Consider the following 25,356-nt stretch of genomic DNA (forward strand, 5'->3'; position numbering starts at 1 on the left):
GCGGGAAAGGCCTGCAGCCTGTCTGCGTTTGGCACTGTTTCTGAGCACAGCATGTGTGGCTCTCGGCCCTAGGAAACCGGGCTCACAGCCCCCTGGGTGGGTCACCACGATCCTACCGCCACAGCTGCCAAAGGGCAGGAGCTGGGGGGCTCTTCCTGTGGAGTGCTGGGGTGCAGGCCTGTGGGGCAGTGGGAGGACTGGCGAGGACCCTGGCCTCAGGTGGAAGGTAGGCTCGCCCCCCTCCGCAGGGACCCAGACCACAAACACCTCCGTCCTGAGGAGCCCGGCCTCGAGGTGGGGCCCTAGCTTCACCCACAGCCCCAACGGGGCTTGGCCCCTATGGTCTGGCCGCCTTGTCTGAGCTCTAACTGGCCACATTAGTGTTTCAGAGGACAAACACCTGGCTGCCTGGCCAAACACCTCCCAGCCAGCACGGGGGCTGGGGTGGGGGCAGGAGGTGGCAGCTGCGGAAGCCACCGTGCCCACTAAGTCTGGGCCGGGCACAACTCGCAGAAGCAGAGCGGCGCCGCGGGGACGGCTGGGGGGGAGCAGTGGGTGTGGGGGGCGGGGACCCCGGGCAGCACAGCTGCTCTGCCTCAGCCCTAAGGGGCTGTCGGGGCTTCAGAAGAGCAACGTCTTTTTGGCAGCTACATTGCAACATGTATTTGAAAGCATTAAAAAATCCGCGACTATAAAACCGCCACTGCCCCCTGTGGCTGGAGGTCACTGGGATCCACGAGTGGGCGGTGCCGGGGCATCTCTTGCCTGGTTGGTGGCTGGGGCCAGGGCTGGGCTGACTGGCCTGACTGGCCTCTGTTCCGCCCAGGACGCCCCCGACAGAAGGCTGGCCTTTGGCCTCTGGCCACCCAGCTCGGTGCCTGGGCACACAGGCAGCCGGGGGTCGGGGTGGCCGCCTGCCGGACCCTGGCTCCGAGGAAGCAGAGTCCTGGCTTTCAGGAAGGACAGGATGCAAAGGCAAGAACCCTTCTTGTTGGGGGGCTGGGTGGGGGGAGTCCTGAGGCCACAACACACCTTCCACGATTCTCAAGTTCAACACTGTCCGCCTGACCTCCCACCCCTGCCAGAACGTTCTGGTTAAGAAGCAGAGCAGTTGTGGGGTCCCGGTGGGGGGCTGCCCCGTTAGTTTCCAGGTAGTGAGCATGTTCATACTTAAGACTGTTTTTCTCTGGGTTTTTAAGGGTCTGTCTCTGCAGTAAACTGAAATGTTAACAGAAAAGCAGCTGGGCCCTCCCGGCGCTCGGCCATCGCAGGGCTGCAGGGCGGGGAGCCGGCGCGGCCCCTTGGCAGGCGGGGCTAAAAGGTGGACTTGGAGTGTCCGAAGATGCAGATGGGGAAGTGCTTGACGTGGGAGGACCACTGGGCCGCCAGCTGGAAGAACTTGACGTCGTTCCACTCCACACCGTCGATGAGGACTGTGGGGGACAAGACCGCCTGACCCACCTGCCCCTCCTCCAGGCCGTGGCACAGAACGAGGCTGGAGGGCCTGACACCCCCAGGGACTCCCAGGCTCCCAGGCGACACTTGCTGGTTCTCGGTGGCCCCGTAGGAAGAGGTCTGGGACGGCCCAGCTCACCTTGCTGACCTTCCTGCCAGCTGCCCACCACTGCCCCCACGGCCAGCCCCTCCCCGACTTCAGGGGACCTGCTTGTCCACAGCCCCTCTGCCTCAGCAGGGGTCTGCAAACCCAATTTAAAACACTCTCCACTTAAACCAGAAAATCAACAGAAGCAGGCAGACTTGAGCTCATGAAAAAAGAAAAATCTCGAGAGCTCATATTCTGTTATTTGCAGAGTATCTTCTATAGAAAGGCTGAGATAAAGCACAAAGGGCTGAGAAAGGCCATTCCACGCACACGAATAGCCTCCTCTACGCGTGTTCAAAGCTCAAACTACGCAGTATGACTTCATAGCAAACCAAAGCATTTCCTGAGGTGAACTTAGAAAAGCCACCCAGCTCGGCTCTGGTTTACTTCCATATCCTCCCCCCACACACACTCCCGCTGGGGGACAGAGAGAGAGACAGAGGAGAGACAGAGAGACAGAGAGAGAGACAGAGAGAGAGACAGAGAGACAGAGAGAGAGACAGAGAGACAGAGAGAGAGACAGAGAGACAGAGAGAGAGACAGAGAGACAGAGAGAGGGAGGCAGGGAGGCGGGGGGGGGGGGCAGCGCTCACCCCGCAGCATGTTCTGCTGGTGCTTGGCGGTGCAGATGAGGCGGCTGATACCCTCGATGCACTGGCTTTTGGACTCTACATCCTTGTCCTTGGTTTTCTTGGGCAAGAACATCACTAGGAGGAAAAGGGGCTGTGCTGTCCTCCCGTTGTCCCTCAGGGATGGGGGGAGCAGGGGCTGTGGGCTCACCTCGGCCCTTGGGCCCTGCTCATCTGGACCCCCTTCCGCACGGACCCTGCCTGCCACCGCCCGCCCACCAGGAGGCCTTTGCCCGGGGCTCTGGTCAGAAGCGGCCCCCAGGCCTGTGGTGCCCTCAGGGCCTGCCCGGCGGCCCCTTCGATTGTCCCGACAGCCAGCCCGCCTCCCCACCTCACCCTTCTTGTTCTTCTCCTTGGTGACCACGGTCATGGACATGGTGGGCGTGGCCGCAGCCTCGCCGCTGCTGGGCAGCCTGCTGACCTGGAGAGACCGGAAGGTGCACTTGAGTGTGTTTTTGGTGGTGGGCGGGTCCTTCCTCTCCGCATCTCTCTTCCTGTCTGCGGGCTGGGCTGCCGTCCAGTAATCCACCTGCAGCCCCATCAGCTCGGCGCCGACGCCCTGGCTGTGAAAGACGAGGGAGGCTCACCCCTCCGTCCTCAGCGGGTGACGGCAGCACCCCCACGGCTGGCACAGGCGAGGAGGCGCCCGCTGGTGCCTGTGCTGCCCGACATCGGGGGACCACCGGCAGCAGCTGAGGACGGAGGGGAGCTCGGGGCCCAGAGCCCGCTGGCGGGCCGTCCTGGTCTCCTGGGGCAGCCCCATCTGCACCCGTGGCTCCAGCATCGTCACAATGCTGGGGTCACCCAGGAGTGTCCAGACCTGCCGCCCGCCCACGCTGCCGCTCTGTCTGGTGGGCCCAGGCCCACCGACCCCTTGGAGGTGCGGTCTCAGGGCCCAAGTCCTCCCCGACCCTGCGGCGGTCCTGCCTGGGTGAGCTCTGCTCACGAGAGCCTCGAGGGCATCCGACGGGGGCTGCGGACCCCCCACCCACTGTCCCCGCGCCTTCTACTCACATCTGAGTTTCCAAAATCCCCTCTGTGTGCAGAGCACCCCGTATTTATACTCTGTAGTTCCCGTCCCTAGGAAGGCAGGGGGTGGGGCGAGGCGGGGAGACACCAGGCCAGGACTGAGCAGTCCAGCGCCCCAACTCACTTGTCTGATGAGCCTTGGTCGACACCACCACGGCCCCTGCAGGGCCGCTGAGCCCACCTTCCGCCCTGACCCTCTGCTTCCTGGCACCCCAGGGTACAGCCAGGGACCACGAGGAACTGCCAGTGTTCTCTGCACAGTCCCTGCTGCGCTGGGGGGACGGACGGCGTGAGCTGGGGGGCAGCGTCCGCCCACATGGCTGCATTTACCTGGGGGAGGACAGGCCCCCGCTCACCGACGGGGAGGAGGGCGGGGTGGGTGAGGCCTCCTTGGCCGCGGGAGATGTGGACGGCGGGGTGGACGAGAGTGCGCTGGAGCCCGACGGGGCCGCGTCATCTGAGTCACCTTGGGAAGGAGTCGGGGGCCAGTGCTGAGCTCCCCCGCTGCTCTGCCCCAAGCCCTCTGGACCCAGACATGGCAGGGAGGCCAGGCAGCTGTGGGCTGGGTGGGGGCGTGTGTGGGAAGCGGGAGACCCCTCCCGCCGCCCCCCCCCCCCCGCCCCGCTTAGGCTGAGGGGGAGCTGTCAGGCCTCCAGGGTCAGGAGTGGCCCATCCATGGGGAACAGAAGCCCCTCAGCAAGGTGCGTGTTGGTGCTGGGGCTGCCCCGGCCCTCCTGCACCCCAGCCCCCAATGCAGGGATGATGGAGTTACCTGAAGTGGCCGAAGACGGCTCCACTATTCCAACCTTCACCACCTAGAAGGCAACGGAACGTGCTGGCAGTGGCCCGGGGGTGGCGCTGGGACTCCACACCGGGCAGGGACCTGTTTTCCTACCACCCATCCTCCATGTGCCCCCAGCCCCCAGGAACTCCTGGGGCCGAGCCAGGTCCCAGCCCCTCAGTCTGTGGGACAGAGCTAAGCTCAAGGGAGCCACCGCCTGCGTGGTCAGCCACGGTAGGGCCCTGCTGAGGGACCTCCCTGTGCAGGGGGCATGTTTGGGAGACGCCCTTGAATTAAAGCAAGCTCTGTGGCCACCCCTCACTCCCAGGACGAAGGCTGCCAGCCAGCCCCTGGCCTGGCCCTGAGCTGTGGCCAGCATTCAGGACACACGTGGCCTCCGGCAGGACTGGCGCCCTACCTCCACGAGCGAACCTCTCAGGTCCCACACCCTGGACTCAGCAAACTGCGTGCCTGTGAGACTGGCGGGCGCAGACGTCAGTGGGTCAGGTGCTGGAGTGAGGGAGCCCTGCCCAGCGGGGCCCTAAGGCAGCCCTGGGCCCTGCTCCAAACCCGCGTGGGCTGCTGGTGGGGGAGGGGGGCCTGGCCCCACCCTGACCAGGGCGGGAGCTGTGTCACGTGAAAGAAATCACGACAATGGCTCCTGCCTCGGTCACGCGGTGGCATCTCAAGTGCAGCCAGCGGGACAGGCCCTCCTGTCACCGCAGCAGCTTCCTCAGGACAGGCTGCTCCGGACCAGCACCCTCCAAGTACAGCCAGCAGCCACCTGACGCCTGAGCAGAGCGAACCACGGCCTAGAGGCCCTGCTGTCTGCCAGGCTGCCGTACGGCTCTCACAGCAGAGGCCGGGCTGGAGACCACGGTGGGACCACAGGCTGTGGACGCGTGGCCTGGCCAGCGAGGAGTAGCCCTTACTCCTTGGCAGTGGGAAAAAGCAAAACCTCCCAACTTACGGGGGTGATCCCAGCCGAGCAAGGCTGCCCTGCGGCTCCCAGGGGACAGAGGCAGCCCTCTGCCCCCACCCCAGGCGGGGCCTGTCCTGAGGCCCGCCGACCCTCGGTACCCCCTGAAGAGCTGAGCCTGACACTGGGCCCGGACACCCAGGACGGTGCTGAGAACTGGATCCTCACCCCCAGGTGGGCTGCCTGCTTCCACATGTCAGGCCCCAGCAGAGCCGGGGCAGCGATACGCCTGGGCTCACCCCCCCAACCGCAGCAAGAAAAAACAGAGAGCTTTAGGGTGGGAGAAACGTATAAGGCAAGTCCTCAGCTCAAACTGGTGAGAAAGGTTCTGGAACAGATCAAGTTAATGCAAGAACAGAGCGATTATGGAAGACCTCTTGGCAGAGGAACGGTCTCGCGGCAGCAGGCGGAGCCAGCCAGGCGGCAGCGAAGCTCTGCGCAGGGCACTGCCTGCCCGAGCAGTACTCACCCCTACGAAGGGAATGAACTTCTGAGAGGACTCTTCGTCGGGGCTAAGACGAGGGAAACAGACAGTTAGCGCTCTCCCCGAGGGACAGGCCCTTTCGGAGCGGCCCTGCCCCACCCACTGCCTCGCTCCCACCCTCCCGCAGGACGCCTGGCCTGGACCTCAGACCCGCAAACCCTTCTGACATACAGCAAGGGCAAACGCATCTCTGCACCGAGGTCCAGAGGCCCACGGGACAGCCCAGAGGAGAAGGGTGGAGAGTGCAGCCTCGCCCAGGAATCCGCCACTCTATCCTGGGGGCCTGGGGCTCGGGGCAGCCAGCCCAGCCCAGCCCAAAGGTCTTCCTGCTGGCCCCACTCACTGAGCCCCGAGAGGCCGGCTTTCTGTGCCCCCAGGATGCCCCAGGAACAGTCTGGGCCTCTGCCAGTGATCGGGGGTGACTGGCCCAAGCCAGGCTAGGGAGGTTTTCTCCCAGACGGTCTGGGTAAAGCTGGTGCCCACCGTGGGGGGGGCCTATCTCCAGGACTTTGGCCTCGGTGATGGGGTGCACACGCCACGTTCTAACAGAACGATGCCCCAAGAGGAGCCCGAGGGCGAGACTGAGGCTCTGTGGGCTGTGCTGCTGCTCTGTGCCCACGGGCTCTGCAGGACTTCTGGCAGAACCTCAGCCTCGCCGGAACCGCTGGTCACAGCCCATCGGTGGCAAAGGCATCCAGTGTCCAAGGGCCCTGGGTGCGGGTGTTGGCAGGAGCCGAGGGGGTGCAAACCCGTCTCTTCCTCTCCCTCTTCCCCAGCCAGGGCTGCTCCTGCCCCCGCCTGGTGTCTGCCTTAGCCTGGGCTGTGGTCCGAGGGGTTCTCCCGTAGGACTGAGGCTCCACCGGCGGCTGGGAGAGCGCCTCCTTCTTGGCCGCCTCCGTGTAGGTCCCCAGGGCGGGGCCGGTCCTGGGCCTTCTGTCCCTCCCCCAGCTTCAGGGAAGATAGGCGCCCCTCCCCGCTTCCTCGGCTGGCGGCGTCCACCCAGCCGTGGGCCTGCTCTCCAAGCTGACCTCCCAGTTCCATTTGTCTCATCTCCCTAAACCAGAGCCTGTCGTCAAAGATCAACTCTTCTGCGGGTGAGTCCACACGTGCGCGCCACGCAAGGCAGTGGCCCAGGGGTGTCACTCAGGGAGAAGCCTCTGCTCCAAGCAGGTGGCTGGGGGGGCCTCCCTGGGTATCAACTCCCGAGACCAGGAGCCCCACGTCGCCAGAGCCTTCAAGAGGCCCTCCCCTCCCTGCCCCTTTGGGGGGGCGGAGGCCTGCACCTGGCTGGCGCTCCCTGTGAAGTGTGGCCACCAGCTGGCCAAGTGACCCTGGCCCAGGGGCCAGCACAAAGTGCTGTCAGGCTGGTCCCGGCAGGAGCCGCCGCCCCCCCCCAAGGCACCCCCGGGATCTGGGCACCCACGACCTCTGCCCCGGCACCACCCACCCCACCTTCGCAAAAGAGACAGCAAATGTCTTTGGGTGAAAGACCCTACAGGTTCAGTCCATCCAATTGAAAATGACCAGATTACCAGTCTCTCTCCCCCTTGCAAGGAGAGTACAGTTCGAAGAGAAAACTTCTCTTTTTTCATTTCAAGCAACGAAACAACCCAAATCCTGCGCCCAGACCTCCTTCTGCATGCAGGGCGGCAAGAAGCAGGAAGCCGGGTGGGGTCCCTGGCCCAGCGCACGGGAGGCTCGGACCCTCAGGGCTCCACCCTCGGCGAGCCACGGCCCCCCCCCCGCCCCTCCGCCCCACGATCGGCACGCAGAAAGGCAGGCAAACGGGGGCCTCAAGAGACAGGACTCAGGAGACTGCTCGCCACAAACGCCAAAGCCAAGCCGCGCCCCTGGGCCATGCAGACCACATCCAGAACACGGCACGCGCCCGGCGAGACGGGGGTGACACCAGCTTCCACCGAGACCCTCACCCTGGACCCTGGGTGCGGAGGGGCACACGTGTTGTTGGCAGGGCAGCGGACAGAACTCCTAGGGCCTGAGCCGTGGCTCTGCGGCAAGGCCCCTGGGCGTGGCTCCTGAGACCCGCACATGGGGGAGGTGTGGCGTGCCTCCACTTGAGGTGGGGGGGGGGCTTGGAGGCTGAGGGGGCGCAGCCCACACGAGGCTGGTGTAGAGGCGCTGGGAAGCCCTCTAGCGGTTGCCCGGGGGGACCAACGGCGGGTCCAAGCCCAGGCCGGGAGCTGGCGCTGGGCAGATAGGCTCCTCCCTGCAGGTGCCCTCACGGGGCCTGGGCTGGAGAGGGACCAGAAGGGCCGTGCCCGCTGCCCATCCTCTCCTGGGTCTCCTGACCCCTCCAGGTGGACAGCAGCCTGTTCTCTGTCACAGCAGGCAAAGGCCGACCTGCTGCGCTTCCAGCCCCGGGCTCCGAGCGTGGATGGCACGCTGCCTTCACAGGGCTCCAGCAGGGCATCCGAGCCCCCGCCCGACCCCCCCATGCCGGTGTCACCACTGTAACGCGGAGGCGGGGGCACGAGGCACGAAGGAGGCTCAGGGTCTCCTAAGCCCCGGCTCGAGGCTCACGAGTGCCAACCGCAGCACAGTCGAGAAGCTGTGGCCCAGGCAGCGCAGCATGCCGCGGACTCCCGGCGCCTCGGCTGGGGGGGCGGGGAGGGGAGGGAAGCCGGCGCAGGCCCACAGGACAGCCCGAGGGGTCAGCAGCGCACACCACGGCTGGTCTTTCTCTAGCCCCTGAGGCTTGTTTAGCAGGACAGTCCAACGAGCTTAGACCCCTCCTCCTGGTCTGGCCCAGGGCCCAGCAGAGAGGCCACTTGGGACCCAAGGACCCTCCCTGGGGGGCTTTCCCAGGAGAGCAAATAACCTGAGACCCATGGCAGAGAAGCGCCCTGAGGGACCCAGTGCAGGACGCCAGGCAGGCAGGGGCCCTGTGTGAAAGGGCAACTCTGGGAGCATCCGGAGCTCAGCTCCCAACGGACAGCCAAACCGAGGGTGGAGCCGCCCTGGGGGAGACGAGCACTTCGCCCGTGTGCAGCGGCCCGGAGCTGCTCTCTGCCGCCTGCGTGCAGGGCGGCGGGGGCTTGGAGCTGGCCACTGACCGCTGCCGTCACCCAGAGCGAGCTCCCCATCCCCTCTCCCCACCGCCCCCACGTGGAGGGTCCGCATGAACGCCATCCTCCCCCAGCTGCTGGTACCATGTGCTGGGAGCAAGGCCCACAGTCGGAGAGAGCTGCCAGCGCCCGGCAGCTCTCGGGGTGAAACCAGCCCCTGCTGCTCATTTAAGAGGCAGCGCCGCCAGGCTTCAGAGGTGGGGCAGCTCAGGGAGAAGTTCAGTCGGCCATTTCTTAAACCCAAACTCAGGACTGAAACGAAGAGCCTGCCCCGCCACTTGCAGGCAGCCGGCTTTTGTCGCTGCAGCTGGGTGGGGGCCCGAGTGCAGGCCTGGCTAGGGCAGCTGGCAGTGCACCGGGGCCCCCCTGCTGACACTGCTAAACAGCCTTAAAGACCAGCCAGCGGGCAGAAGGGGGCGCGGCCCCAGGGACAGCGGTACCTGAGAGTAAAGTCAAAATGAAAGTTCTTTCTCCTTTTCAGAAAGCCACCAAAGAGAAAAACACGACGTTACTAGATGCTCAGGTGCGGCGAGGCACCCCCAGGCACGGCACCAGCACAGCGGTCCCCGTGCCCCGCGCAGAGGAAGAGCCGGGAACCTTGCGCTAGGCTGTGCGCTGGGCGCCCGCAGAGGCTTCGGCTGATTCTACCTCCACCTTAAGCTAGAGACGGCAGGCCGCCGCGGGGGCCAAGCGCCAGGACCCCATTCGTGTAACTTACTACCGGAAGTCCCAACACGCACAACGAGAAAGAAGCGGCAGCTCATCCTAACTCCGATGCGCATCGGGAAAGGCTGCGGTGCTCGAGGGGAACTGGGGGCTGCTCGGATGGCTCACAGGCTCCCCCGATCCCAGCTCGGCTTCCCTCCCGCAGAGCCCAATGAGCAACCCAAGGAGCTGGGACAGCGAGAACTGTGGGCTGCCCGCCGAGACCGCAGAGGGACGGTGGGTCGCTGCCGCCGCCCCACACCCACCCAGGCCCCAGGAGGTACCTCTTCTGCTTGTAGGTCAGCATGGCCTCCGCGATGGGCAGCTGGTGGGCGCAGTTGGCCCCCGAGATGTACTGCGTGATCCTCGACACAATGTCCGGCGTGTCCTGCACTGCACGAGGAGACCAGGAGGGGTTCGTGGGGTGCTGCACGCCAGCACCCCGAATCCAGGCGGCCATGCTGGGGGCGGCTGAGCGGCTCCTCTGGCAGCCACCCTCACGGGGTCCTGGGGAGGGCAGCAAGGCCTGTCCAAGTCCTGAAGAGCCCTCCCCGGGGGCCCGGTCGCCAAGGACCTCTGAGACTCACGGTGGGCAAAGGGAAGCATCCTGGCCGAGGCTCCACTGGCCCGGCCCGCTGACCCCACCTCCCTCCCAGGCGCTCAGGCCCCAGAGGGGCCTGAGAAAAAGGCAGGCACACAGGTTGCGTCTCAGGGGACAGCGAATGACTCGGGTTCTCACGGAGGCTTGGTGGGGTGGGCGCCAGGGCTGGGGGGGCGTGGCGACGTGGGCACGCGCGCGAGGGGCGCGGCAGCGTGGGCTCGAGGGCGGGGGCGCAAGGGGCGTGGCCGGGGCCCGGGCCTCACCGGCGCTCTGGGCCTCCAGCTTGTTGAATAGGTCTCTCCAGGTCAGATCCTGGAAGAAGTTGTTGTACCTGTAGTCCACGGAGCCCAGGTATCTGGCCACCGGGTGGGAGCCTGCGAGCCGAGGGGAGAGCATCAGGATGCGCGGACCCCGCGCGCAGTTCCGCGCCTCCCCGATGACTTCGGCCCCCAACCCCCGGTCCCCAAGGAAGCGGCTTCTCGGCCTCCTTGGAACACAGATCACTCGGCCGGACCGAGGTGTGTCCTGCAGACCAGACGGCCTCTTGCGCTGCGGGGAGGGGTCTCCTCTACACCTCAGCCCTTTCCAGGAGACAGATTTGTTTGCAACATATTGCGTAAGCCGAAAAATGGGATTTTGGTTTTGATTTGCAGAGGATTCTGATAACTTTAAGAGGTTAATAACCAACCCCTGCTTGGCACTTTGACAACAAATCCAAGACGACATCGAGTCGCCCGAGCTGCGGGGCCTGCGGGCGCTCGGAGGGCGGGCGCCGCTGCCGGGCATCCGCGTGGCTCCTGCGGAGGACTCAAGCGCGCCCCTCACCCAGCGGGATGACGAGGAAGCGCATGTAGCCCAGCCAGTCGGGGGTCTTGTGGGACAGCTGCTCCACGAAGAGCCGGAGAATGGCGCTGAGGTAATGCTGCGCTCCCGCCACGGCGATCTTCACGGGGGTCGGCGGCTGGGAATTGCAGTTGCAGCTGCGGTCCCGCAGGCAGGACGAGAGGGAACAGACGCCTCAGGGAGCCGTCCCCGCCGCGAGGGCCGTCCTCGCTGGGCCCGAGGGGGGCCCCAGGGCGCCCCTGCTCCCCTCCACCCGGCCTCTCCCGCGGCTCACGCTGATGGAGTCACCGGAACCCAGGCCCCCCAGACCCGCCCAGGATTCCCCCAGCGCTGAGGAAGCTCCCGCCTGGGCCACTGCTCTCCTCCCTGCCCTGGCAAGACTGCGGATCGGCAGGACGGAGCCACACAAAACGCTGGGGTGCAGAGATCCCCATGGACTCCCGGGCGGCAGCCACGGAGGGTGTGGGACTCACTATCTCTGTATCCGAGAGACGATGGTGCTGAAGGCCGCCTGGACGTCGGCAGCAGAGCACGTGCACACCACGGGGAGCGTGTGCCGCTGCAGGACGTCTGAGAGGAACTGGGAGGCGGGGGAGGGTGAGCCTCCGAGCCACCCACCACCAGCCTCGCCTGTGAGCGCGCCTCGGTCAGGGTCCTCAAACAGGCAAGGCTGGCCAGACACCCCCGCCACTCCATCCTGCGGGTGGACGCCCAGCCCCTGGACGCTCCACCCTGCAGAGGCTGCACTGCCCCTCCCCCCTCCCCTCTGCGGGGAGGCTGCGCCGCCGCCTCCCCCCTCCCCCCTGCAGGGAGGATGGGCCGCCCCCTCCCACCTCCCCTCTGCGGGGAGGATGCGCCGCCCCTCCCCACCTGCCCTTGCCAGTCCGAGGTGTTGACAAGAATGATGTTTTCGGGGAGCTGGTCATCGGAGATGAGGATGTGGTTTAACTGGTCATACACAGTCTTCCTGGGGATCTGAAGACACAGTGCCCGCCGAACCCAGCGTGAGGGGAGCTGCGCCTGCCCCTCACCTGCTCAGCCCACTCCCTCTCCAGCAGCACCTGGGAGGGCTCAGACACACGGCCTCGCTGTGGACAGCGGCCAAGGGGCTGAAGGCGCTGCAGCGGGGCGGCAGCAGCAGCGGCAGTGGGCTGTCCCGACAAGCCCTCCAGGTAGAGAACAAGCGCCCTCGCCTTGGAGCCGCCCGCCCTGGGCCAGCCGGGGGTGGCCGGGGTCCCCGCCCTGGGCTGGGCACCCACCTGCAGCTGGCTCCGAGTGTCCGGGCAGCGCTCATTGTCCAGGCTGTTGGCCCGCTCGTTCTGCGGACGCGCCGGCTGCCGCTCCTTCAGCGACGTGCTCCGGCCCCGGCGGCCGGCCTGCTTCCCCTCGGCCCTGCGGGGGAAGGGACGGGCTGGGGCAGCCTGCAGGAACTCACTGCCCCAGGCAGGGGCCACCCAGCAGCAGAGGCAGTTGAGGATGGTCGTGGTGTGGTGTGCGCTGTCAGGCAGCAGGGCCGAAGGCCACACAGAGCCCACGAACCCCAGAGGGCCCGAGGGGCACCTGTGGGGACTGAGACCTCCCACGCCCGGGACACAAGCCTGGTGCAGCCCAGTGCCCGGCGGCCTGGAGCTCCTCCCGGCCCTGACACAGGCCTCTGTGCGCCCCAGCCAGGCCAGTGCCAGCGCCCAGACCCACTGCTTCTGGAAACTTCCTGTCACAGAAACATAAGACAGGGCACCCTGGCGCTCGAGGTGCCTGCCCCGCTGGGTCTCACGCCAGGGCAGGGGCTGCCATCGGGTGAAGAGCTAGGCTGGGGGTTTCAATACCAAATGCCGTATCAGTGCTGGGTTTTGTTTCTCGTTTCTGTGAGTAGACGTGCGTGGGGTGGCGGGCGGGCGGTGGGCAGTGAGGGCTGATCTGTGGGGCACCACCCTTGAAAATCGGGGCATAAGGCCTGATGCAGCGCGCTGAGCGACGGCTGCACGGACTGCAGCCCCGGGAGAGGGCGGGGCGGAGGCCCATGCGGCTCTGTGGCCCTCCAGGGGGCAGCGAGCTGTGGGGTGGGATATGAGGCCCTGAGGCAGTGGTGGGCATGTGGCCAACTGTGGCCGGGGGCGGCGGGGGGGGGGGTGGGAGGTGACCACGCAGGGCAGCTCAGAGGGCGAGGGTGGGTGCCCAAGGAAGGAGCGGCAGAGCCGGAGCAAGGACCTGATCGAGGTGGGGGAGGGGAAGAGGGCACGTGAGGGACCCAGAAGGTTCGTCCACCACCAGGAAGCCACCTGAGGTCACTGCACCTCAGACCCCAGCTTTTGATGCGGCGCTCACCCGATTACATGACCCACTCTGGGAGGCAGGGTCCTCGGGACCCCGGCCCAGTTGCCACCCCCTCCCCCGCCCCACAGACGTCCTGCGCTGGACCCCTCACAGTCCGTGAGGGCCGCTGTGCTCGTCCACACAGGCGCTGGGTCCAGCTCTCCCGACGCAGCGCACGTGGGCTCAGCAGGGCACACCCTACGTGCTCCGGCACCCAGCACCACGGGAGCAGCGGCACCTAGCACAAGCCCTGCTCCACTCGTACAGTCCCTGGTCCAGGAGAACGTGAGTCAAGGACGGCGGGACCCCCCCTGCCCTTGGAGCACGCAGCCACTCCTCGGCCCGGTCAGACCTGCAGGCGCTCGTTCGGTGCGGATGGGCGTGGGGGTCCGATGTGGACCTCCCGGGACGGGCCTGGAGACCGGAGTGCTTCCCAGGTGACGCTCATCCGGTCAGATGGTCCCTCCCACACAGGCCCACACAGGCATTGCGGCCTGATGGCCTCCCCGGGCGGCCAGTCACCTGGTGGAGGGAATGACCAGAGACTCTGTCTTGGTGATCCGCCCGCTGGGTGGCAGCTTCTCGGTGAACGTGTCCAGGGCAGAGGGCTCCACCTCCGGGCTGTCCTCGGGCGGGGCTGGCTGCTCCCCCGGGGCGGGCGCGCTCTGACGGACAGAGAATGGCGCTGGTCAGGAACGCACACCCCCCGGGGCCTCCTCTCAGCCATGCGCTCCTGTGCCAGAGGGGCCCTGGGTTGGGTGAGGCTGCCTAGGCCTCTCTTGGTCTGGTGGCTCCCTGCGTGTGGACACGGCCACGTGCTGCCCTGGGAAGTGAGCTGACTTCACTCTCCAACCACAGGGCTCAGTCCTGGCTGCCACCGGGAGACCAGCACCAACCCTCCCCAAACCTCCTCTGGACCTTCCCTAAGAACCCTCACGAGGGCAGCAGGAACCAGCTGTGGTGTTCACGGGCCGTGCCTGACAGGGAAGCGTGGGGACGCCTGCTGCCCTCCAGAGCTGGGGTGAATCCAGGGCGGGCCTTGACCGTCCCCCTGCGGTGCGGTGAATCCGGGGGGCCCTGAATGTCCCCCAGGGGTGGGGGTGAATCCGGGGGGCCCTGACCATCCCCCTGGGGTGGGGTGAATCCGGGGGGCCCTGAACGTCCCCCAGGGGTGGGGGTGAATCCGGGGGGCCCTGAACGTCCCCCGGGGGTGGGGGTGAATCCGGGGGGCCCTGAACGTCCCCCGGGGGTGGGGGTGAATCCGGGGGGCCCTGAACGTCCCCCGGGGGTGGGGGTGAATCCGGGGGGCCCTGACCGTCCCCCTGGGGTGGGGTGAATCCGGGGGGCCCTGACCGTCCCCCTGGGGTGGGGTGAATCCGGGGGGCCCTGACCGTCCCCCTGGGGTGGGGTGAATCCGGGGGGCCCTGAACGTCCCCCAGGGGTGGGGGTGAATCTGGGGGGCCCTGAACGTCCCCCAGGGTGGGGGTGAATCCGGGGGGCCCTGACCGTCCCCCTGGGGTGGGGTGAATCCGGGGGACCCTGACCGTCCCCCTGGGGTGGGGTGAATCGGGGGGGCCCTGACCGTCCCCCCGGAGTGGGGTGAATCCGGGGATCCCTGACCGTTCCCCTGGCATGGGGTGAAACCTGGCCCCCTCCCTGGGGTGGGGGTGAGTTCAGGGGCGCCTTCGTGGTTCTGTGCACAGGTTCTGGGTGGCGGAAGCAGGAGGACCTGCCGGTCAGGGATCAGACCCCTAGAGGCAGCACGTAAGTGGGCTCTCTGTTGGCACCCGTGAATGTGGCCCCGCCTGCTCACATGGGCCACGGAATCGGAGATGCTGTCACTTGGCTGCTTCCCTCCGAGGGCCCGCGTCTTCTCAGGCACGTCAGCCTGTGTGGACGAGACGGGAGGGAATCAGGCTGTGTCCGACCATGGCACCGAGGCTGGCTCACCTCTGGGCAGGGGGTTCTGGGCTTGGAGGCAGCCTGGGGAGACTGGCCAGGATTTCCTGGACTGTGGGTTCAGGGTCACCCCACGACTGTCACCTGGAGCCTGGCAGGGGGACCCGGGCCGAGCATGCTTGGCCTTGGGTCGGCCCAGCACCAATGCGCAAGCTGCCTCGAGGGTCTCAGACAGGAAGGGTCAGGGTGCGCCCCCCCCACCCGAGGGTGCGCCCCCCCACCCGAGGGCCCCCGTGGGAGCACGGGGCTGCCTGGCTCCGGGCCGCTCACCGGACTCGGAGGCTCCTTCTGGCTCCGGGCACTGTGGATACTCCCGATCTCCGTCTGCGAGCTGGAGTGGGACAAGCCTTCGAAGTACGGCCTGGGTGGCGCAGACGGAGAGCGCATTATTCTCCAGTACCTCCCCGAGCTGAAGGCGCAGCCGCTGCGCCTGGCGGGGTCAGACGCGCAGCAGGGCCCCCACCCTCGAGGACCGTGGCACAGGCGAGGACCCGAGGGCCTGAGAGCAGCTGAGCAGACCTGTGCCCCAAAACCCCATCCGCTCTCGGCCTCGGCCCTGGCGGGGTGGCCAGCGGCACACGTTGACAGCTGCACCTGACACCCGGGCTGGAGGCCTGTCGGGTGGGGAACCCACAGCCAGCTTGCAGGAGCCGAAGGTCAAGCTAAAACGAGGGACGGGACTCACGCAGTGTCTGGTGACGAAGCCACGTGGGGCGGGACCACGGTGCGTGGCAGGAGGGTCAGGCCTGAGACGCCACGCCTCAGCCCCAGGACTGGGACGCGGGCTGGCCAGGGCTTGCCCTACAGGCACAGCTAACATTATGGAGGGAGCTACAGGCGGGGACGGCCCGGGTCAGCCGGGCACCGAGGTAATCACGGCGGCTGATAAAAGCAGAGATCTCCAACTGAAGGCAGAGAGGGGTCGGGGGGCAAATACCGAGGGACACGACCACCGTGCTGGCCTTAAAGGTGGAGGGGGCAGCAGGTAGAAGGGAGGCAGGAGCCCCGTCCTGCAGCCGCCTGGCTGAGCCCCCAGGAGGCCAGTGGCCGACACCCTGACTTGAGCCCACAGTCTCCAACCTCCCAGAGGAGGGTAACTGGGCAGTTGAGTCAAAGGTCGCCGGTCAGCAGCTGGGGACGCTGCACTGGGAGGTGGGTGTGCGAGGCTGCAGCGGGAGCCGGAGGGCAGGTGACAGCATGGCCACCCCTTTCTCGTGTGTGCTTCCCTGTGTCTGACTTATGCTTGTTTTAAGTTTAAAAACCAACCGGTCCGCATACCTCGCCGCCTAACTTGGACGCCCTCCACCCCCACCGGCTCCTGAGGCGGACTCAGACCCGTGCGCTCTCTCCACCAGGCCGGGCATCAGCGCCCGCATCACCTGTCCCCCAGGCTCCCTTCCAGCACCAGCCATGCCGCACCCGTGCCCCTGGGGGGTGGCCCCAGCACGCCCCTCGTCTCCGCGTCGGACGGAGCCCTGTGGGCCCGTGCTCACCGGTCCCCTCCTGTGATGCCCAGCCAGCAACCCCTCCCCAGCCCACATCCCCCCACCCCCCGCCCAGGGCCCGCCTTCCACACAACTTCCCGGCCCGCCCCCCTCCTGCCCCAACACCACGGCCTCCTGCAGGGATGACCCGAGCTGCTCCCAGCAGATCCCAGAGAGACCTTTTCCAGATACAAACTGGACCCTGTCACTTCGCCACTTCTCACCTCTGGAAGCACCGCAGACCTGGGGCACCGTTGGGGTCTGCGGCTCCTGCTCTCCCCTCCCCAGAGCCTGCACCCCCGAGGGCCTGCTTTCTCACAAACCACCTTTCCCTCCGGCCCGGACGACCCCCCAGATGGACTTCCTCCTGGGCTGGCCTCTGCCAACCTCCAGCTTTGAAGGCAGACGGCCGTGTCCACTGTGTCCCAGCGTGGTGGCATACGCCGGCCAGCGGCTGTGCCCACCTGAGCTTTGGCTTGGGGGTGCTGAGGACGCTGTCGTCGTCCTCCATGTCGGGGCCGCTGTCACTGGGGTTCTCCATGTCCAGCGTGTCGTACAGAAGGTCCAGGTCCTCCTCCACCTCGGGGACATGCTCTGCAGGGTCCTGCTCCGAGTCCAGGACCTACGTGGGATCCGAGGTGTGAGGCTGGCCCGGTGGGAAGGGGCTCCTGAGGGACAGGTGGGAGGAGGGCGCACGGCCGCCCAGCACCCCTCCTCCAGCCTGTGCCACCAGCCAGTCCCTTGGGGACCTCCGGTCACCCGGGCGCTGCGCAGGGGGCTCTTCTCCCCAGCCTCAGAAGCTTTAACACCCCAACGCACCCTTCAGAGCACCAAGCGTTACTATGACAGTGTGTGCTGTGGTGTGGCACCGCCACGATCAGGATGTAAACGGTTTCCCTCCCCAGGCACCCCCTGCCCCCGACGGTCCCCCCACCCAGCCCCGTGCACCGGGCCTTTCCCAGGATGGTGCATGAATGGGCCTGCTCCGCGTGCAGCCTCCCCTCACTCAGCGTGGCGCGTGTGTGTGTGTGTGTGTAAGTGTGCTCGCCCACAGCCCGCTCCCCTCACTCAGCGTGGCGTGTGTGTGTGTGTGTATGTAAGTGTGCTCGCCCACAGCCCGCTCCCCTCACTCAGCGTGGCGTGTGTGTGTGTGTGTGTAAGTGTGCTCGCCCACAGCCCGCTCCCCTCACTCAGTGTGGCACGTGTGTGTGTGTGTGTGTGTAAGTGTGCTCGCCCACAGCCCCCTCCCCTCACTCAGCGTGGCGTGTGTGTGTGTGTGTAAGTATGCTCGCCCACAGCCCGCTCCCCTCACTCAGCGTGGCGTGTGTGTGTGTGTGTGTAAGTGTGCTCGCCCACAGCCCCCTCCCCTCACTCAGCGTGGCGTGTGTGTGTGTGTGTAAGTGTGCTCGCCCACAGCCCCCTCCCCTCACTCAGCGTGGCGTGTGTGTGTGTGTGTAAGTGTGCTCGCCCACAGCCCCCTCCCCTCACTCAGCGTGGCACGTGTGTGTGTAAGTGTGCTCGCCCACAGCCCCCTCCCCTCACTCAGCGTGGCACGTGTGTGTGTAAGTGTGCTCGCCCACAGCCCGCTCCCCTCACTCAGCGTGGCGTGTGTGTGTGTGCGTGTGTGTGTGTGTGCAAGTGTGCTCGCCCACAGCCCGCTCCCCTCACTCAGCGTGGCACGCGTGTGTGTGTGTGTGTGTGTGTGTGTGTGCAAGTGTGCTCGCCCGCAGCCCGCTCCTTCTTGATAGTGGGCCACCCAAGGGAGGGGTCACAGTATGTCTGACCAACGGCCGGTGGAGGACAGGGCGATGCGCCCAGCGTCTGCACTACAGGTGAAGGTCCTGTGACTGTTTATCAGTGGACGTGCTAAACGCGTGGACGTGTTTCCATCTCTCGTAGGCAAGTACTCAGCAGTGGGTGCTGGGTGCCTGGCAAGCCTTCCAAGGCACCGCTGGCCTGTTCTCCACAGTGGCTGCACCGCTTCCGTTCCCTCCAGCACGTGTGAGGGTTCCCACTGTTACACACCCTTGTCGACACTTATCTTCCGTGTTCCTGGTGACGGCCGCCCTAGTGGGTATTAAGAGGAGTCTGTGGTTCGGATCCGCGTTCCCCAAAGACTAGAGATGCCAAGCATCTCTTCACGGGCTGACTGGCTGTATTTCTTCTTTGGAGAACTACCTAGTCAGACCCTTTGCCCAATTTTTAAAGCGGACAATTAACTTTTTAACTGCATTGTTCTGTTTTTGAGTTGTAAGTGTTCTTTATGTATTCTGGATACAAGGCTCATCAGATATATGATTTTTTTAAAAATTTATTTGATTTATCTATTTTTGGCTGCGTTGGGTCTTTGTTGCTGCGCGTGGGCTTTCTCTAGTTGCGGCGAGCGGGGGCTGCTCTTCGTTGTAGTGCGCGGGCTTCTCATTGCGGTGGCTTCTCTTGTTGCGGAGCACGGGCTCTAGGCACGCGGGTTTCAGTAGTTGTGGCACGGGGGCTCAGTAGTTGTGGCTCGAGGGCTCTAGAGCGCAGGCTCAGTAGTTGTGGCGCACAGGCTTAGTTGCTCCACAGCATGTGGGATCTTCCCAGACCAGGGCTCAAACCCGTGTCCCCTGCGTTGGCAGGGGGATTCTGAACCACTGCACCACCAGGGAAGCCCCAGATATATGATGTGCAAAAAATTTTTCCCATTCTGTGGGCTGTTGTTTCATTTTCTGGATGGTATTGTAAGCACAGCAAGTTTAAATTTTGATGTAGTCCAACTTACCTATTTTTTCTTCGTTTGCTCATGCTTTTGGTGTCATTATCTAAAAAACCATTGCCTGACCCAAGATCACAAATACCCCTGTTTTTTTCTAAGAGGTCTATAGTTTTAGCTTGTACATTTAGATCTCTGACCCGTTTTGAGTTAATTTTTGCAGGCTGTGGCGTGAGGTAGGGGTCCAGCTTCACTCTTTTGTGTGCAGATATCCAGTCGTGCCAGCACTATTTGCTGAAAAGGCTATTCTTCTCCCCACTGAATGGTCTTCGCATCTTGTCGAAAATCAACCGATCATAAATAGAAGAACTTATTTCTGGACTCTTAACCTTACTTCATTGACCCGCTACAGTCTCATGACAGGAGCTTTAGGTAAGTTTTGAAAATGGACAGGTGAGTCCTCCAACTGTGCTTTTTTTTTTTTTTTTTTTGTGGTACACGGGCCTCTCACTGTTGTGGAGCACGGGCTCCGGTCGCGCAGGCTCAGCGGCCATGGCTCACGGGCCCAGCCGCTCCGCGGCATGTGGGATCTTCCCGGACTGGGGCACGAACCCGTGTCCCCTGCACCGGCAGGCGGACTCTCAACCACTGCGCCACCAGGGAAGCCCCAACTTGTGCTTTTTCAGGATTGTTTTGTTGCTTCTGCGTCCCTTGCATTTCCACATAAGTTTCAGGACTAGCTGGTTGGTTTCTGCAAAAAGGCAGCTGGTGATTTGATAGGAATCATGTTGACGCTGTGGGTCAGTGTGGGAAGGACCGTGGCTGAGCCGGGCCCATTTCGAGCAGCTGACCCGCTAAGAGCTGCTGCAAGAGGATGCCCCACCACCGCGCGTGGACGCACAGCCGTGGCTTCCGGGAAGCACACAGCTCACTTTACGGGCCATCGTGACACATGTGATAACGATGTCTTGGGGCTTCGATACTTAAATGCCACCTCTCCTGGGTGGGTCCAGAACCTGGGGACTAATTTTCCTCTGATCACATTAAAAAAAAGTTTTGTTTTTTTTTTCTGGTTATCACAGTTACACAAAGTCATCATTTGGAGACTAGAAAAAAGCTAAAAGAAAAAATTTTAAAACACATAGTATGTTGATCGTGGGGAGGCAGTGTGTGGGGTGACAGGGCACATGGGAACTCTGTGCTCAGTTTTGCTGTGAACCGAAAACTGCCCTAAAAAATAAAGTTGATTGATAAAAAAACACAAAACACAGACACCCGTGGTCACACCCCCCACAGAAAATGTCCCGCCCTCCTCCAGATCTGTGCAGAGCAAGCTGTCAAGAAACACAGCAGGCGTCGCCTGGGGCCCTGCCTGCCCCTCGAGCGCCCCCGGGGCAGGCGCCACCATCGCCCTCGCTCCTGGAGACAGCAGTGACGTCCAGAGGGCCACGGCAGAGCGGGACTCGCGGAACCGGCCTCCAGAGCCCTACCCCGACCGGACGCGGGGCTGCCACGGGGGGAGGGGCTGCGCACTCACCTCGTCGGAAACTTTAAATCTCCGCAGCAGGGCCACGACCTTCTGCTTGAAGTTCTGTTGCTGCGAGACAAGCAGGCCGGCATCAGAGCCCTTGGAGCCGCTTCCCGGAGGACACAGTGGGGCCGGCACCGGGCTGCACCGCGAGGGCGGCCTCAGCCGGAGGGGGGCACAGCTCAGACACGCGGCTACACCTACGAACTTGAACACGGCTGCCGGCACTTTAACAGCAGTAAGAGTTTTCACAAGCCTCTGAAACCACAGCTGTGGTCGGACTAAGAAATGGACCCAGAGAAGGGCTGTCAGCCTCAGAGCCGGCGAAGGGGAGCCGCAGGGAGGGCGTATCTATGGTTGTGCCAGTGAGGCCCCCGCCCTCCCTCCTCGGGACCTAGGGCGTAGTCAGGGCGCATCGGAGCCTGAGCCCATCTGCTCCTGGTGCTGCCCTGGCCACTGGCCTCCGACCGAGGCCACCCAAAAGGAGGCCCACGCCCCCTCCACAGAAGTTGGGCCTCGGGTCCTGGACCTGAGGCTCAAACAGGTACTGTCACAGCAGCGTGCGGGCCTCCACACCACGGTCCAGAACACGCGCGTCACCCGGTATACGGGGACCAGCCCACGGTCTCCCAGCATGGCTGGGGGGGCAGTGGTCTCTGGGGCTGGGCTGGGCCATCAGCACCGGGGCTTCCCGGGTCTCCCTTCGAGCTGGCCTGGCCTGGGGCCGCAGGGCAGAGTGGCTCGGCACTGTGAGCTCGCCCAGGAGCTCTGGCACCGGGGCTGGACGATTCATGATGGGCCACGGCCCCTGCATGGATTTCCCTCCTAAAGGAGGAGCCTGGCAGCCCTTCCAAGCCCCTGGGCACAGAGCAGAGCCGGGGGCGGGGGCTGGCCTCACACTGGGCGTGTCTGGGCCAAGCGGCAGGGGACCGGCCCTCGGCTCTGCTCCGAGAGTGGCCTTGCCCCCTGTCCTCTGGGCTGTAGGCCACAGCCCCCCTCCCAGGGCAAGGCCGTGGCACGGGGTCTCCCCGCCTTCATGCTGTATTTGGGGAAGAGACTGGGCCTCTGAAGAAGCCACAGGGCTGGGCTCAGGGGACAGCGCGTGTGCCCACGTGATCCCAGGGCAGGCCGCCTCACGTCCTGACCCGCCCCTCCCGAGGGCTCCACCCGGCCCCCACCCCGGGTCCCCACCCCGTGCCCTTCCCCAGTGTTAGTAAAACCAGTTTCCACCGACCCTGGTCATGGACGTCGTTCTTACTATCGATCGCCGTTGCTTCTTGGGCTTCCCCACGTCGAAGTCATCCTCGTCCAAATCCTGCAGAGACACGTGGCACCTGGGGCCAGGCCACCCTCAGTACACGTGGGACCCTGCCCCTGCCTGCTGTGCGCCTGGCCCAGGGCCGACCCACGTGGATGTGCGGCCTCCCTGGGCGGCCTGGGGAGGGGCCTGGTCTCCTGGGCGTCCCAGCGCGTCTGCTGACACCCTCCAGCCCCGGGGACGGGGACCAGGCTCCCAGCCCCCTATGCCCCCTGCTACCCTGGCAACAGTGGCTCTGGGGAGGCCCGGGCCCGTCCACGGCGGGCTGCACAGCTGCTGGGCGTCTGGTAGGGGCCGGGCACGGGGCGCTGGGAGCCTCGAGGCCGGCACCCCCCGGGCCCCGCGTTACCTGCCCCTGCACGGCGTCGTCGCTGGCTTCCTGCTCGGAGGAGAAGCTCTCGTACTCCTCCTCGGAGTAGTTATCTGCGGGGTGAGCAGATGGAAGGGGGGGGCGCCTCGACGTTCCAGCCCGTGTCCCAGCAATAAGGTGGCGCCCCAGTGACTGCCCCCCGCCCCCGGCGTGCAGGGGAGCCACGAGGACACAGCCCCACACGCGGCAGATGGACTGTCGAGGGGGCAGGGGCTGCACGTTGTAGCCCCCCACCGTGGCCCCCAGCCCTTCTGCCCGTCACAGGGCTCAAACTGGGTCTCCTGCTCGACTAGGTCCCCACTGGCCCACCCTCGCCTCAGGGGAGATGGTGACCCCAACTGCGACGGAGGTGACAGCCCACACCACGACCGTGCCAGACCCTGGAAGGCACCATGGTCGACCCCATGACCTGCTTCCTGACCATGTCCCAGTGCGCAGGCAGGGCTGACGCGCCTGCAGCCCAGAGAGTAGCCGCAGACCCTCACATCCCTCCCCAACCTCTCGAGCCCAAGGGCCAGCGGCCAGGAGGCGGCGCCCGCGACAGCAGCGCTGCCTGCAGCTGCCCTCACCGGTGGACTTGGCCTTGGGGCCGGCCTGCATGGTGCTGTCCTCGTGGTCGATAGGCTGGCTGGACAGGGAGAAGATCCAGATCTCGGCCACCTTGGCCGCGGCCTCCTTGATGTTGCTGCAAAGGCTCAGCACCTGGCCGCCCTCCGACGGCTGCTGCATCACCTGTGGGCAGGGCGCGGTTCTAGAGGCCTCCCCAGCCTCACCCTGCGGGGGGGCACACGCTGGGGGTCGGTGGGCTTTCCCCTGGCGGTGACGACAGGGGGTGCACTCCGCGGGGCAAGCACGGTGGCAGGGGGCGGTGCAGGAGGACAGGGGGCCAGCGGACGGGCCAAGAGAGGAGACACGGGAGCAGGGTGGACGGCTGGGAGGGAGCACACCGGGCCAGGCTGGGAGGTCAGCCAGGCCCCGCCCCTAAGGACTGGAGGCCATCAGGGAGGAGGGTCGGCGGCAGCGAGCGGTGTGTGAAGCCACGCAGGGGCCAGTCCAGGCACAGCCACCGACTCTCGGGACTCAACCCCAGGAACCCGTGTCCCTGGGGGACGAAGGAGGACCGGGCCCCCAGTGCAAGCCAGGGCTCTGGTGCCGCGGAGCTGACATGCACCAGGTTTGGCCCACCAGGATGATGAGACCCTGCGGCCGTTCTGATCATGAGAGAATCAAATAAACTGGGGAGAGCGGCAGAGCCCCCCTGCGTCCCCCGCCCGGTGCCAGCCTGAGCCCCGCGCTGGTCCCAGACGCCCAAGCCATTCACCTTCACGGGGTCTCGTCATGATAACCCAGCGAATGCGTGCCTCTGCGTTTTAGGAGCTGCGTTTTGGGTCATTTGATCACATCTAGATGCTGGGGTTTTATGGACCAGATTCTTTTTTAATTTGGGGGGGCTTAGTTGTGGGGGGGAAACTCCTTAGTCAAGTAAGAAAGTAAGAATTTTGAGAAAAGTAACATCACCTATCACCATCAGTGAAAAAGCCAAGTTAAAAAAGGTGAGCTGGCAGTCCCTCTGACCCACACCAGCACGTGTCCACCCACCCCCAGGGAGGCCCCGTCCCGCCGAGCAGGACGTCCAGGAGGGACAGCGTGGGGCAAGGGCGCCTGGAGGGATGCCCCCCGGGGGGGCACGGGAGGGAGGTCTGGCCGCCGCCCAGCCGCCCTAACCTCGGCCATGTTGATGGAACCAGCCGCCAGCGTTTTGTAGCCCAGGATCGTCCGGTTCTTGTACCGCTTTCTTCGCTGCAACATGATCTGAAGCTTGTTGCCTTCTCTTTTCAAGAAGTGGGGGTACTGCGGGAGAAGGAGGGGGGGTCACAGCAATGAAGGCAGCCACGCCCACCGACACCCACGAGGTCTCACGCACCCAAGCCCCAGGGTTCCCTCCCTGCTGGTCATCAAGGGCCTCGGTCACCAGGAACAGCCCCTGGTGGCAGATGTGTGCCACATGGCCAGGCCCTCGGGAGGCCCTGCGCATCTGTGGACATGCAGTAACTGCCCGGCAGTGCTTCCGCCTGGCGGTCCAGCGGGCCGCGCCCCCAGCACTCCAGGTCCAGGCCGCCTGCGCCTGCTCGTGGGACACTGCGGAGCTCGTGTGCACGCAGCAGACGTGCACGCTTCCTCAAGGTTCACCAATAAAAACCTCCTCTAAAAGCCGGGGCACGACGGGACTGCCCTCCACCTTGACTGTGGTGGCGGTTACACACCTGTGCACCACAAAGCCGTGAACTTAAAAACAGTGAACCGTACATTTTGGAAATTATACTCAGTAAACCTGACTCCCGGGGAGTCGTCTGGCGGTCCAGTGGTTAAGACCCCCCCTTCCACTGCAGGGGGTGTGGGTTTGGCCGGGGAACTAAGATCCCACGTGCCTCGGGGCATGGCCAAAAAATAAAAATAATAAAAAAACCCAAAAGCTGCCGTGGGTCTGGGCTCCGGCGGAGCCAGGCACAGCCCGGTGAGGTGGTCTTGGGGGAGGGCAGAGGCGGACGGGCAGGGTTCTCACAGACTCGCCAAAGCGCAGCCCTGTCTTCTACACTCACAGGGAGAACGGAGGAGTTTAATGTATCGGAAAAGCACTGATACTAAATACAGCAAGTGTCTTCAGCCAGAACTACATCCACTGAATTTAAATAATGCGGATCTTAATTATGCAAAGAGACGCGGGGGTGGGGGCAGGGTGAGGAGGCTGGGGCGGGGGAGGGCTGATCTACTCACGCCCCCCACCCGGGGGGCCTCTGCTTCACACGGTGGGGGGCTCCCAGTCTAAACAGCCCACGTTCACCGCCAGCACAGCCCAAAATAATACTCCCGAGGGGTTTGAACTCGCGACACCGAGTTTCCATAGGTTCCTCCCCATCTTTCTTTTTCTTTTTTTAAACAGTGTTGTTTTTT

At 64.8% G+C, this 25,356-nt stretch overlaps 1 protein-coding gene across 1 annotated transcript in view; it reads right to left on the minus strand.

Moving 5' to 3' along the window:
- Positions 1 to 526: 526 nt before the first annotated feature.
- PACS2 (phosphofurin acidic cluster sorting protein 2) overlaps positions 527 to 25,356 on the minus strand; it is a gene marked incomplete at its 5' end in the record, with an annotated part of 61,201 nt that continues 36,371 nt past the window's right edge. Inside the window, 21 exons of the mRNA XM_082839708.1 lie at positions 527 to 1,433; positions 2,197 to 2,310; positions 2,569 to 2,795; positions 3,592 to 3,727; positions 4,034 to 4,076; positions 5,491 to 5,533; positions 9,581 to 9,689; positions 10,161 to 10,271; positions 10,723 to 10,877; positions 11,214 to 11,320; positions 11,611 to 11,715; positions 12,000 to 12,132; positions 13,576 to 13,718; positions 14,867 to 14,941; positions 15,283 to 15,373; positions 16,961 to 17,118; positions 20,726 to 20,785; positions 21,951 to 22,031; positions 22,384 to 22,457; positions 22,974 to 23,136; positions 24,130 to 24,255. Coding sequence (XP_082695834.1) covers positions 1,315 to 1,433; positions 2,197 to 2,310; positions 2,569 to 2,795; positions 3,592 to 3,727; positions 4,034 to 4,076; positions 5,491 to 5,533; positions 9,581 to 9,689; positions 10,161 to 10,271; positions 10,723 to 10,877; positions 11,214 to 11,320; positions 11,611 to 11,715; positions 12,000 to 12,132; positions 13,576 to 13,718; positions 14,867 to 14,941; positions 15,283 to 15,373; positions 16,961 to 17,118; positions 20,726 to 20,785; positions 21,951 to 22,031; positions 22,384 to 22,457; positions 22,974 to 23,136; positions 24,130 to 24,255 — 2,373 coding nt within the window. The 3' untranslated portion in view covers positions 527 to 1,314. The remainder of the gene's footprint in view (positions 1,434 to 2,196; positions 2,311 to 2,568; positions 2,796 to 3,591; positions 3,728 to 4,033; positions 4,077 to 5,490; positions 5,534 to 9,580; positions 9,690 to 10,160; positions 10,272 to 10,722; positions 10,878 to 11,213; positions 11,321 to 11,610; positions 11,716 to 11,999; positions 12,133 to 13,575; positions 13,719 to 14,866; positions 14,942 to 15,282; positions 15,374 to 16,960; positions 17,119 to 20,725; positions 20,786 to 21,950; positions 22,032 to 22,383; positions 22,458 to 22,973; positions 23,137 to 24,129; positions 24,256 to 25,356) is intronic.

Source organism: Leucopleurus acutus (genome assembly GCF_964270905.1).
Source record: "Leucopleurus acutus genome assembly, chromosome: 1".
Lineage (NCBI taxonomy): Eukaryota > Metazoa > Chordata > Mammalia > Artiodactyla > Delphinidae > Leucopleurus > Leucopleurus acutus.